General features: G+C 42.3%; 1 protein-coding gene across 4 annotated transcripts in view; it reads right to left on the bottom strand.

The window, feature by feature from the left end:
* Window positions 1-228: 228 nt before the first annotated feature.
* mllt3 (MLLT3 super elongation complex subunit) overlaps window positions 229-12110 on the bottom strand; it is a 57530-nt gene continuing 45648 nt past the window's right edge. For 3 of the 4 annotated variants that reach the window (XM_020594990.1, XM_020594992.1, XM_020594994.1), the window contains exons 8-14: window positions 10457-10526; window positions 9894-9947; window positions 9005-9143; window positions 7668-7764; window positions 7482-7550; window positions 6326-6397; window positions 229-1400 (exon numbers count right to left, since the gene is read on the bottom strand). In XM_020594990.1, coding sequence (XP_020450646.1) covers window positions 1269-1400; window positions 6326-6397; window positions 7482-7550; window positions 7668-7764; window positions 9005-9143; window positions 9894-9947; window positions 10457-10526 — 633 coding nt within the window. In that variant the 3' untranslated portion in view covers window positions 229-1268. The remainder of the gene's footprint in view (window positions 1401-6325; window positions 6398-7481; window positions 7551-7667; window positions 7765-9004; window positions 9144-9893; window positions 9948-10456; window positions 10527-12110) is intronic. The other variant, XM_020594993.1, reaches the window with a different exon arrangement.

Raw genomic sequence — 12110 nt, 5'->3', positions numbered from 1 at the left:
GCCCATTTGTACAATTCATTACCTCACACCTGCTGGATACCAGAAAAATGGACTTGCAGAGGCAATGTTTTGAGATTCCAACAAGAGTTTAGTCAGCCATTTTGCTGGAAGATACCATCTTAGATGAAAGTGGAGTGAGGAAAGATAAAGTAAAATTGGTATCTTCCAGCTTCTGACTGACTGAACACACCTGAGCCAGGTAATCAGCAGCAGGTCAGGCAGGGATAGTTAGAAAACAAGCAGGACAGCAGCCCTCGAGGACTGGAATTGGCCTCCCCTGCACTACACCTTTATATAAACTTACAGTTGGACTAAATGTGCCTTTCTTCACAAATTTCTAACAGCCACAAATTAACATGATACGTGTCCTGGATATCACAAACCCTGCTCCCATCTTTGTGGTATTTGCTTGTGTATATATGTGTTGTGTTCATCATGACTTGAGGCAAGTTCATATACAAATCCAGGATCAGGCTTTAAACCCTATTTTTATTTTGAGAATTAACTGTTGCCACCTAAACCACTCCACTTCACACAAAAACTGACCTCTCTGGGTCCAGGCCTTCTGCGTGGCTCCTGAAAGTTGTTTCTTGCATAATGTTCACTTTCTCTTTTATGGATAGCCTGAGCAAAATAGATAGCAAATTTTCCAACAGTGTCCTAAACAGGTATTGTGTCTTTTATTAACTGCAACTGACCTTCACACCTTCTGTTGCAGTTTTTTGTTCCCAATGAAATGATTCAGTCTGATATTTAATTTTAATTCAAGTCAGAGACAGAGTGTTGTAGTGATGCTCAGCTGTCACACAGAATCAAAGATATTTCTGTGAAGTGCTTCAATGTCTCACTCTGCTACTTTTTGCCATTTCTAATGCGCGCACACGCACACACACACACACCTGCAAATTAAATTCAATAAATAAAACTAAATGTTGTAAGGCAATGCTGACCATGCATTTGTCACAATGAATAACAAATCAAGAAACACGTGGTAAGAATATGCACATTCATTAAGAGCAACAAGGTCACTGCTCCCCACTTTGTTTTTAAAGAGTCAAGTGACATTCAAGGCTTTCCAGGTGATCTCCTGATCGACAGGGCTCATCCCGACGCCTGGCTCAGGTTTCTACAGCGGGACGACCTCTTCATTCCGAGAGCCCAGTCCACCCAGCAGGCTTGACACATAGCAACTGGACCCAGCCACAGTGAGGCTTTTTGCTTGCATCCGAAGTTGGAGTTTATTTCAAGAAAAATCACAAGTCTGAGTCTCAGGACAGTCCGGAGGTTTCCAGGTAACTCTGGAGTTTCCTTACTGTGCTTCTGTCCAAGGAGCAAAGGTCAAAGTCAAAAGTAGTGTTTGTGATGTGGAAGTGTCCAGTCTCTTCAATGAGGTTTACAATCTGGAAAACAGGAGGCACAGTGGGTTAAAGCACAGGCTGCACTTATTTGTATTCATGCCTATAACCATGGCTCCAGGGTACAACTATTTTTAATCACACACACTGAGCTTTACATAAGCAGAAATTAATTTGCCAGTGATATGAACTCTGAGCTGCGATGGTCAACTTATTTATATTTTTGCTTATCCTTTAACTGCAACTTTACTTTGAAGTACTTTCAACTTTTAAGTACTTACAATTAAATGAACAGTTCATTTATCGTTTTCATTTCCAGTGACAATTCTACTGCTTTCATCTCTCAACTATCATCATCTTTCAGTTTTTACACTTGAACTGAAACCAACTCTGTTCAGGACTTTCACCTATACTGCAATTAAAGGCTTTTCAGTTTTTGAACTAGAATTTCAGCTGCCACTTTAACTACTTTCAATGCTTCAAATGGAAGTCTAACTTCATTTCTTTTAATATCTTCAACTTCACCTATTACTGCTACACAAAGAAAAAAAACAAAATGCTAGCGGTGCCTTAAACATTTGAGCAGGAACACAAGAAAACGTCAGTTTTGCCAGTTTCCAGTGCAGTTTTACCTGAGAAATAAGACAGATGTTACTTAATATTTCGTGTTCAAGGGGACCTTAAAAACCAGAGGCTCAGTGGCTCAACAATTCCTCACAATAGTAGCCAAAATTTGACATTTCCCTGCAAAATCAATCAACACCAACAAAAATGTTTTTCCATGACAACAGCAAAGATTTTCCACAACATTAATGCTCGGTTCAGACTACACAATTTAAGCCCATTATCAGCCCAAAACATATGTATGGCGTCATAACTGACAAATGGTGTTGGACATGATGCTTGATCGTTTTGTGTCATATAATGTGTCACAGTAAATAACTAATCTGGGATGCAGCAGTAGCAGATGCATTCCAATACAAGGCGGCCGAAGTTTTTTGTGTCTAGAACAAGGTGGGCTGACGCTGACCAAGAGGAGCACAGATGGCTCCTTCTGTTCACAACTTTTCTGGCATATTGGACAGAAGCATATTCATGAAATATCACAATAATTAGCATTGAGACTTTCACAGTCAGCCTTGTGAAGTAGCTATCTTATCAGAGCTGGCTAGTTTTGGGTTTTACTACTGGCCTAAAGTATTTATTTTTTTTATTGCTATGTCAAATTCTCTGTGAAGGAAAGACAACACAGGCTTCTGCGCTCTTTGTGCAACCCACAGGCAGGTCCACTGTTGCCTCCACCATCCCACCCTTTTTTTATGTTTTTCCAAACACAAGCAGCCAGTATTACACACACTCTTCTCCTGGTCCCTGGTACCTGCAAGTCCTGATGTGAGGTTGCGATCTGTCGGGTGCCAATGTCTAGTCTGTCATATTCCTTATCCAAGAAGTTATAACTCTATAATTGTGTAATCTGAGACAGTGACCATCGTATCAGACAAATAAATCATGTAGTCTGAACCAGGCATAAGAGTGGATGAATCTAAAATAAGCTAAACTTCTTTAGTGTAGATGATAAAATCTGAATGACGGAAAAACTATCATTTAGTTTCTCTCTCCCTGTACCTTTCTACAGGTAGCCCTGGCTCTGGAGCTCTACGTTTCTGATGAGCAGTCACCGGCCACATCGACCTGCTCAGTGTTTGTTGTGTCTTGTTGTTTTTCCTTTTTCTCTCCTCTATCCACTCACCCAAACCGCTCGAGGCAGAAGGCCACCCACCAAGAGCTGGGGTCTGTTGGAGGTTTCTTTCGTTAAAGGGGGCTTTTCCTCCCTCCTCTCATCAAGTGCTTGCTCAAAGGAGATTTGTTGGTTTTTTCTCTATAATAATGTAAAGCTTAATATGTAAAGTGCCCTGAGATGATTGTTGTTGTGAATTGGTGCTATACTAATAACAATGAATTGAACTGTAGGTACTGCAATGAAATGACCATTTTCTACAGTATATAGGAGGTACAGATGACCACAAGGTAACGGTGATCAGCAGTTTGTGTTTGCTGACCAAAAAAGGACATTTAACCATTTCCTACTGCTCAGGTGTGTTGATGAAAGCAGCCTGAAAACACTAACAGATGCACACTGTTTTTATATGTAAATTGTTTTCATAATTAGCTGGGTTACTGTGAACACAAAGGAGGACCCAACAGATCCTGCTCCCCCTGTAGAGCCTCTGTGGAAAGAATGGCAGCCCACTTTAATCAGATCCAAGTTAGATGCTCAGGCGTCACCTTTCTGTGACTTCACTTCGGTGCCTTGTGTCAAGTGGGGTGGCCCAATGGCTCACTTTCATTGTTCAGGATTCAGAGCTCCACTGTCTAAAGACATGCCATCTGCATTACAGTTCGCTGTGCGATCCAATATGCTGACCCCATCAGTGTGCAGAGAGGCTGCAACTTAATCATTTCCATCTCTTGTAACACGAAGTGGAGCCAGTTGGTGAATTCTGCTAGATTAGCTTGATTACTCTGTGCGAGCTAAAGTTGTGGGCTGGTGATACTGTTTTGGATGGGATTTCATCTTTCCTCAGAGCCAGACGTCCTGTTAGGAGAGCGAGGAAGAACTTGGCAGCTGCCACTGGGAAGATTCATTAATGCCGTTATATGATAGGCCTCGAGAATATAAGCAAGAAACTCTTAGGTGGAGAGAGGTTAACCAAATAATTCATTGCTTTCAGATGAAGCCACAGATTACAGAGAATCTGTAACAGATCGCAGCTCCTCCTCTAATCCAATGCAACAGTGTAGATGACCAATAGTACTGATATTATGTTGAGATCAGTTAAAACTTTGCAAAGCCACGAAATACATTTTTCTTCTTTTATCTGGAGCTTGGCAGTTCAAGGTATCTTTGGCATAAACATACTAAAGCAAGAATGTAAATATTATCAAAGCCTTAAACTCGGTTAAATTAAATATTTTCTTATTGGTAATGTAATCTGATACTTCTAAAAAGTCTACACAGTATGTTCAGGAATGTCCACCCTAAAATAATTCAGAACAGCTTTGTTTTGGCCATGTCATTTGATTCCAGTTACTTCCCATTGGTTACTACCCAAACATAAACAAAGTACTTCAAGAGATTCGCAGTAAAACTACAATGGTTAGGGACAGTTAGTGTTTGAGCTACTGTATGTCTTCATAAGGTGCAATAAGTTGTACTTGCATCTTGATGCATCCAGGATGCTGTGTACTGTAATTAACCTTAAGGTCTGGCTTGGATTTTTGAATCATATTGCCCCAATCTGAATAACATCCAACTGAATTACACTGTTGCACAGATATTTTCCTTGATATTTTCAGTATTTTACTATAAGGTCTTAAAAGATCTTCTGTGTTCATCTGTTTCTACAAAATCAGGCCAACGTGTGCCTTCAGGGGAATACTACTGTGTAAGTGAAGACGTTGTATATCCAAAAAAGGCCCTCAAGTGATTACAGTAAGTCATTATCAGTTGGGTCTAAGGACTACAAGTTCGAAAATAACAAAAATCTGGAAGGTGCTGGGTTTGAAGTGAGCTCATCAGACCTCTGTAGCCTACTCCTCATCTCTGCTGCAGGTTCCAGGCAACATTAGCTGCTACTTGCATAACAAACTCGATTCTCTTGCTGAGCTGTCGAGTTGCACTGTGGGTAATATAAGTGCAAGTTTTGACAGGGAATAAGAATATGTGGAATAATAAAATAAAATAAAAAAGTAATAGGTAAACCACTGCAGAAGAAGAGGGAACAACAAGATAATGAAGTCAAAAGAACCAAATACCTCAAAAGGTGAAATCTATGTAAGAAAAAGGTGATGAAAATAATGGATGGTATTTGCCTGTTTTACATATTAATGCAAGACCTGTTTCCGGTGCATGTTGGACTCTGCCAAGGCTGCTCTTTGTCACCGATTCTGTTCATTATTTTTATGGACAAAATTTCTAGGTGCAGCCAGGGAACAAGGGGCGGCTGTTTTGGTGGCTGCAGAATCTCATCCCTGCTTTTTGCGGATGATGTGGTTCTGTTGGCTTCATCAGTTCAAGGCCTATAGCGCGCACTGGAGGGGTTTGCAGCCGAGTGTGAAGTGGCGGGGATGAGAATTAGCACCTCCAAATTTGAGGCTATGTTTCTCAATCAGAAAAAGGTGGATTGCCCTCTCCGGGTTGGGGGCGACCTCAAGTGGAGGAGTTTAAGTATCTTGAGGTCTTGTTCATGAGTGAGTGAAAAATGGAGTGGCAGGGTTGACAGATGGATCGGTGTGACGTCCGCAGTGATGTGGTCTCTGTGCCGGTCCGTTGTGGTGAAGAAGGAGCTGAGTTGTAAGGCGAAGCTCTCAATTTACCGGTCGATCTATGTTCCTTCCCTTACCTATGGCCATGAACTTTGGATCATGACCGAAAGAATGGGATCGCAGATAGAAGCGGCAGAAATGAGTTTCCTCCAGAGAGTGGCTGAGCACACCCTTAGGGATAGGGTGCAGAGCGCAGTCACCCATGAGGAGCTCGCAGTAGAGCCGCTGCTCCTCCACGTTGAGCAGAACCAGTTGAGGTGGCTCAGGCACCTGTTTAGGATGCCCCCTGGACGCCTCCCTGGGGAGGTGTTCTGGGCATGTCCCTCCGCGACCCGGTCTTGGATAAAGTGGACGAAGATGGATGGATGGACATATTAATGTTAAGGACGTTACAGTTTTTGATCACGATGCACAGATCTGATCTTTTCAGCTCTTCAGTGCAAGCCTCAGTTGACATTTAAGTCACATGCTTCGTGTGCATCATGATTTATTCGCCCAGTCTGTTTCCACTGTACTATGTCACATGTTGCTTTTATAGGGGCAACAGTGCAGGCTGACTGAGAGGACTCCTCCACAACACTAAACTATAGTCAGTGTGACAGTATTACACACTGTTGATGCATGTTTTCATAGCAGCAGCTCACCTGTTGCAGTATATGACCTTCTCTTAATGTCATCAGTCTCTTGTGCAGCTCCACCAGCTCATCTAGGTAAGCCTGGAAAACACAGAGCAGCCTGGTGTTACAGTAGCTTTATCCCTGTCATATGCAGTGAACAGGACAATGAACACGCTTTAAATCTAAATCTGACCAAGACTTTTCATCTGACTGGTCCCTGAGAAAAACCCAAACATAAGACTGTGGTCTGAGACTGCACTCCAACACACAGCAGGCCTGTGCAGACACATTTCTCGTCAAAGATAATCTGGAGGATCTTATATACATGTATGTGTTGAACAAAGCACAATGATTTGAGAGTAGCAATGTAGTGCTGGCAAAGTGGTTTATTTTGGAAGGGTTTCTTTTCTTTGACGAGTCATCTTTGAGCCTTATGAAAGCCAGTTTTTACTCTTATACTTGCTCTTAAGTAACTTTAAGATCAGGAAAAATTATTTTACATATTCATTTATTTTTAAGGACCTTTTGGCATTTTGCCTTTATTTAATTTGAAAGTAGAGACACAGACAGGAAATGCAAAGAGAAAAAGGGGTGCAATGCAGGTTCCACAACCAAAATCAAACCAGGGACACTGAAGTCACATTTGATGCCTCTTTATCACCAAGTCTTCAAATTATTTTATTTTATATTTTGACAGTATCACATACAGTACGTAGTGTGTATCATCTTGTCCTAGTTCTTCACTCAAGCCAGATGATATGAAGTAAATACAGCCTTCAAAAGGCAGAAGCTTATAAGAAAAGGTTCATAGAGATGGTTAAAAATAAATAAAAATAAATACATCAACAACAGTCTAAATATTAATGTACATCACCATAAATCTGCTGTCAATGGTAGAATCAACAGGCAGCTGATACAGTATAGGTTGGTTTGAATATTGACCAGGCAAATGTGGAATCCCAGGATGGATTTTGATGCTTATCTAAATCCGCAGCAGATATAAAAAGTGTAGTGAACAGAAAAAGGGCACAACTAAAACAGTTTTCAGATTTGGGAGATGTCCGTGTGTGTGCGCCTCTCTGCCAAGTGTGTACACTCCCCATTTATTACTGCTAATGTTTCCTTATTGATTTCAACGTACATGGGCTGTTCACAGTGAAAAACAAAATAAAGTTTTGTGTACCTTGTCACACTCTGTGTTTTTGTTCTTGTCCTGTTTGCCCTGCTTAGTGGGACTCTTCATTTCCAGTATCTGACAGTGGACAGAGTAAAACAGTCAGTCACTCTGGGTGATTTGAAGACACAAACAGTAAATGCCTTGTTCCCTTGTGCTACATAAAATTACACTGACAACATAATGTGATCTTACCTGGTTATTAGTAGTCTTTAACAAGGGTGGGGCCTCATTGCGGGAGGGGGGTGAGGGCGAGGAGCTGTCACTCTCACTGCCGTCACTTAAACTGACCCTGGGTAGAGAGTCACAGGACAAAGAACAAATACTTCAGTACATCAAAATACACATACAATAGTTCCTCAATAAGGCTGACACAAGTCAACACAGAAATCAACTGATATAAACACCAAAAACAGTTAATGACCATTAGTCCAAACACTTATTTATTGTTATTTAGCCCAATTTATTTATTTGTTAGGCCAAAATGTTTTTAGGTGATAGCGACTGTGTGGTAACCAGTGGTGTAGCCGAGTTACCAGACCTCCAGGCCAAGTCAGGGTCATCAAAGTCTACATTAAACACACCTGACACAGATCTTGCCATTTTAAAAGGAGCCGACTTACTGTGTGTGACACAAAAGGCAAGCAACAGCAGATAATAATATCTTATGGCAAATTAAGGCTCATTACAAAAACATCTGAGTCCAAGTCTCCATCTTCCAAGTCCGAATGCAGTCAACACTTGAGAATGAGAATTCAGTGCCCAAGTCCAAGCTGAGTCCTGACAATCAGTACCACAGTCACTTTCAATTCCAAGTCCTGGACCCGAGTACAACAACACTGGTGGGAACTAGTGATGGATTACCTTCTGTCATGGTATTTGTAACTTTACTGTGACAGTATACATTTTCAGAAAAACATATATAGATAGAATAACCAACCACACGACTGAATGAGCAGACACAGAGCAACTTTATCTTTTCACCTGGAGTTTATGTTCACCTGATGAATCCAAGTCCAACGGTAACTCTCTAAGTTGTTTTAATCTCCCCCAACTCCTGTGAAAAACTATTTGGCTCTTTAGTTGCCAAATGTTCCAGGTAGTTTCTGACTGCTGCTTGGTGCTGAGCAGGTAGTGCACAGTGAGTTTATCTGAGCTTTTTCTCTAAAAACAGCTGCCTGCTCCTGGCAATGTAGTTGACCAAATAAATGAGCTAAAAGAGGCAAAACAGTGCTACAGAGTTGAGGGAAACTGCAACAGACACATCATATACATTCAAATGATCCACTGCTATATAGAAATATTGAAAATGATGGAGGAATCCTGAGAAGTATGTTGGCTTCTAGCATTGTCTGTAGACTACTCCACTGATTCATGTTCCCATTCCAGCCTGCTCCCTAACAAGTGGCACAACTGCAGGTTCTGTATCCTCTTAGTACTTGCTGCCTGTGTACGACTGCAGTTTCATGAAACAAATGGGGTGTATTGTAGCGATCGGTCAATAAGCTGGCCTGCTGTGACCATTCGCTAACCTGCGTTGATGGTGTGTGAGGTGTGTGTGTGCTGGTCGCTCCACGTCAGATTCCATGTCGTTGTCATCGTCATCCTCTGAGTCATCATCATTGTCGTCTGAGTGAAGATCCTGCATCACTGACTGCAGTGGGCCCAGCACTGGGTGGGAGACAGAACACAAAGGACGACATTGGAATAAAGTTTGTTTTTAATTATTTCATGTTAAACACAAGTGACAACATGCATGAAGCAGCAGATCATGCTGTGTAATGGGATGGTCTTGTGGAAATTTTGTAGCTACAGGAAACTGGAGATTAAGGACCACTGCTGGTTTGATCCCAGTAAGACTGGGGAAAAATTAGGCTGTCTTTATTCTCTATGTTTAAATTGTCATCTAATCCCATGAAAATAACAGAACTAACAACGTTACCCCATTTCCAACTTTCCTACAATGTCAGTGACTCTCAACCCTAATCCAAAGCCAAAAAAGATGGTTCAGAAATATATAGTTTGGTTTAAAAAAAGAAGCTGCTAACAGGAGCAAACACTGCATTTGTCAGGGACTATTTTCAACAGATCAATCCATGTTGTTTATGTAGGACTGGGTGTGACCTCACAGGGTGGCTCGCTGATGTCTTAATAGTTTGGAAAGCAATGGATATAATCAAACTAAAACAAATAGTGTGGTCTCAGGCTTGGACATCACAGAGAGTAAAAAGACATAGGTGTTGCTGGAGCAGCAGTGATGGGTGCTCTGGAGAGTGCCATCATATCCATGATGCAAAACCAATGCTGACACACTGGAAGTAGATGCATGAAATTTCATGCAAACAGCAGGCAGAAGAACATTTCCCATGCGGACATGTGACTAGGTTGTGGGGGCATTAGAGGCCTCAGTGTAATTGTTACCTGTGTGGGTGGTGGCAGGAATAGCCACCCTTTTCCTGATGATGAAGTCCACCACTGCATCCAGAGAAAATTACAAACACACAGGCAGAGGTCACCCTCAAGAAAAGAGTCCCATAAAAGGTCCCATACTTTGGAGCAAGCAATACATTCTGGACTCACCTGGCCCAACCAGACTATTTTCACTCCTGTGTCTCGAGTGTTTGAAACCAGTTTTTCAAGCATAATTTTGGATATCAGTACTGGTAACATTCACTCAGTATTTTCATTGCTCAGTTCTGTGTGTGTATGTTGCAACACAGGTGTAAAAGGGAAACAACAAATATTTATTAAACATCTGGACAACCTGGGAAGAAGGATGGATGGTTTTTTTGTACCATCTAGATGACACACAGCTTTTGTACAAACATTGTATAATATCGGTGTCTGCTTTTATTTTAAAAATCATATGGATCTCTATTAGCAAGTAACAGGGCCACCTTTAAGAGGAAATGATTATACAGATAATTTCTGACTGAAACATTCATTTCAGATCAGATGTAACTTGCTTGTTTTCTAGAAATTACCTTGTCGTTTATGGTGTGTGGGAGCAAAGCCTGAACTGGAGCTGGAACTGGCTGGACTGGGCTGTTCAGACTGGGAGGAAGGAGAGAAAAATGTGAAAAATAAAGTGCAGTACACGTGAAACAGACTGAAGTTTGATCAGTGCAGTTTTTGACCAACATCAATGCCACCCAATATTTTGTGCAGATATTTACAATATTTCAATATTTCACCATCATCATTTTCTCTGAAAAATATCTTTGCTTGGGATCACTCGGCAAATCAAACAGATAAAGATGTGGCCAACATGTTTGTACACCTGCACTTAAAGAAAAAAGTGAGGTAATAGCTTGTTTTATGAAAACCTTTTTCCAGGCACAACATTAAGGATACTGATAAAGAAAATCTGAAAAGGAAGCAGACCGTTTCCACAGCAGATATTTTGACATGTAGGAAAAACAGATGTAACTGATAACACCCCAAATGGCTGCATTCCATCCAGCTCAATTAGCCTCACCCATATACAGTTTATAAATATTTTATATGTGGTCATTGGCCTCGTTTCATTTGATTGTCCACAAAATGTAAGATCTTATCTATGCCATGTTGTTGTTTTCGTACTCATGCAAGTGCACTAAACTAACACAGCTGACCAGATTTCTGACATGCTAGAAATCCATCTGAGCGGTCGGGAGGCAGATCGTTGGTCGTTCGTGTCATAAAACAGGCACCAGGACCAAACAACAACTGTTCAGGCCAGAATTCACTCAAACTCTAGATGTACTCGGGAATGACTGAATCGGGTCTAAAATCGGGCTGAATCCATACGGTGTCTCGGAACTCAGCCATTATTAATGTTGTTAGCTACACCTGTGCTTTTTCTACTGTGACAACTCAAAATGTCTGTTGTGAAAAAGATCTATACAGCATGTAGGGCTGGACCTAAATAATCGTTCATTGGGTAGGTAATCGTTTTTTTTAGTATGTGAATATTTAAGACAGCAGGAAATTTCCTTATTGTGGTGGAGGGGTTTGAGTACCCGAGTGATCCTAGGAGCTATGTTGTCGGGGGCTATATGTCCCTGGTAGGGTCTCCCAAGGCAAACAGGTCCTGGGTGACGGGTCAGACTAAGAGCGGTTCAAAAGCCCCTTATGAATAGACTAACATCAAGTCCCATGACGTCGCCCGGCATGGCGCAGCCGGGGCCCCACCCGGGAGCCAGGCCCGGGGTTGGGGCTCGAATGCGAGCGCCTGGTGGCCGGGCCTCCCCCCACGGGGCCCGGCCGGGCTTAGCCCGAACGAGTGACGTGGGGACGTCCTCCTGTGGGCTCACCACCTGCAGGAGGATCCGTAAGGGGCCGGTGCATAGTGGATTGGGCAGCAGTCGAAGGCAGGGGCCCCGACAGCCCGATCTCTGGACACGGAGACTAGCCCTGGGGACATTGAATGTCACCTCGCTGCTGGGGAAGGAGCCCGAGCTTGTGCAGGAGGTTAGAGTACCCGGCTTTCTTGGAGTCCCTTGGAAGGGTGCTGGGAAATGCCCCGACTGGGGACTTCGTTGTTCTATTGGGGGACTTCAACGCCCACGTGGGCAGCGACAGTGACACCTGGAGGGGCGTGATTGGGAGGAACGGCCCCCCCGATCTGAACCTGAGTGGTGTTTTGTTATTGGACTT

This window comes from Monopterus albus, unplaced genomic scaffold, assembly GCF_001952655.1.
Source record: "Monopterus albus unplaced genomic scaffold, M_albus_1.0 scaffold25.1, whole genome shotgun sequence".
NCBI lineage: Eukaryota > Metazoa > Chordata > Actinopteri > Synbranchiformes > Synbranchidae > Monopterus > Monopterus albus.
This window is presented reverse-complemented; position numbering and strand designations above follow the sequence as displayed.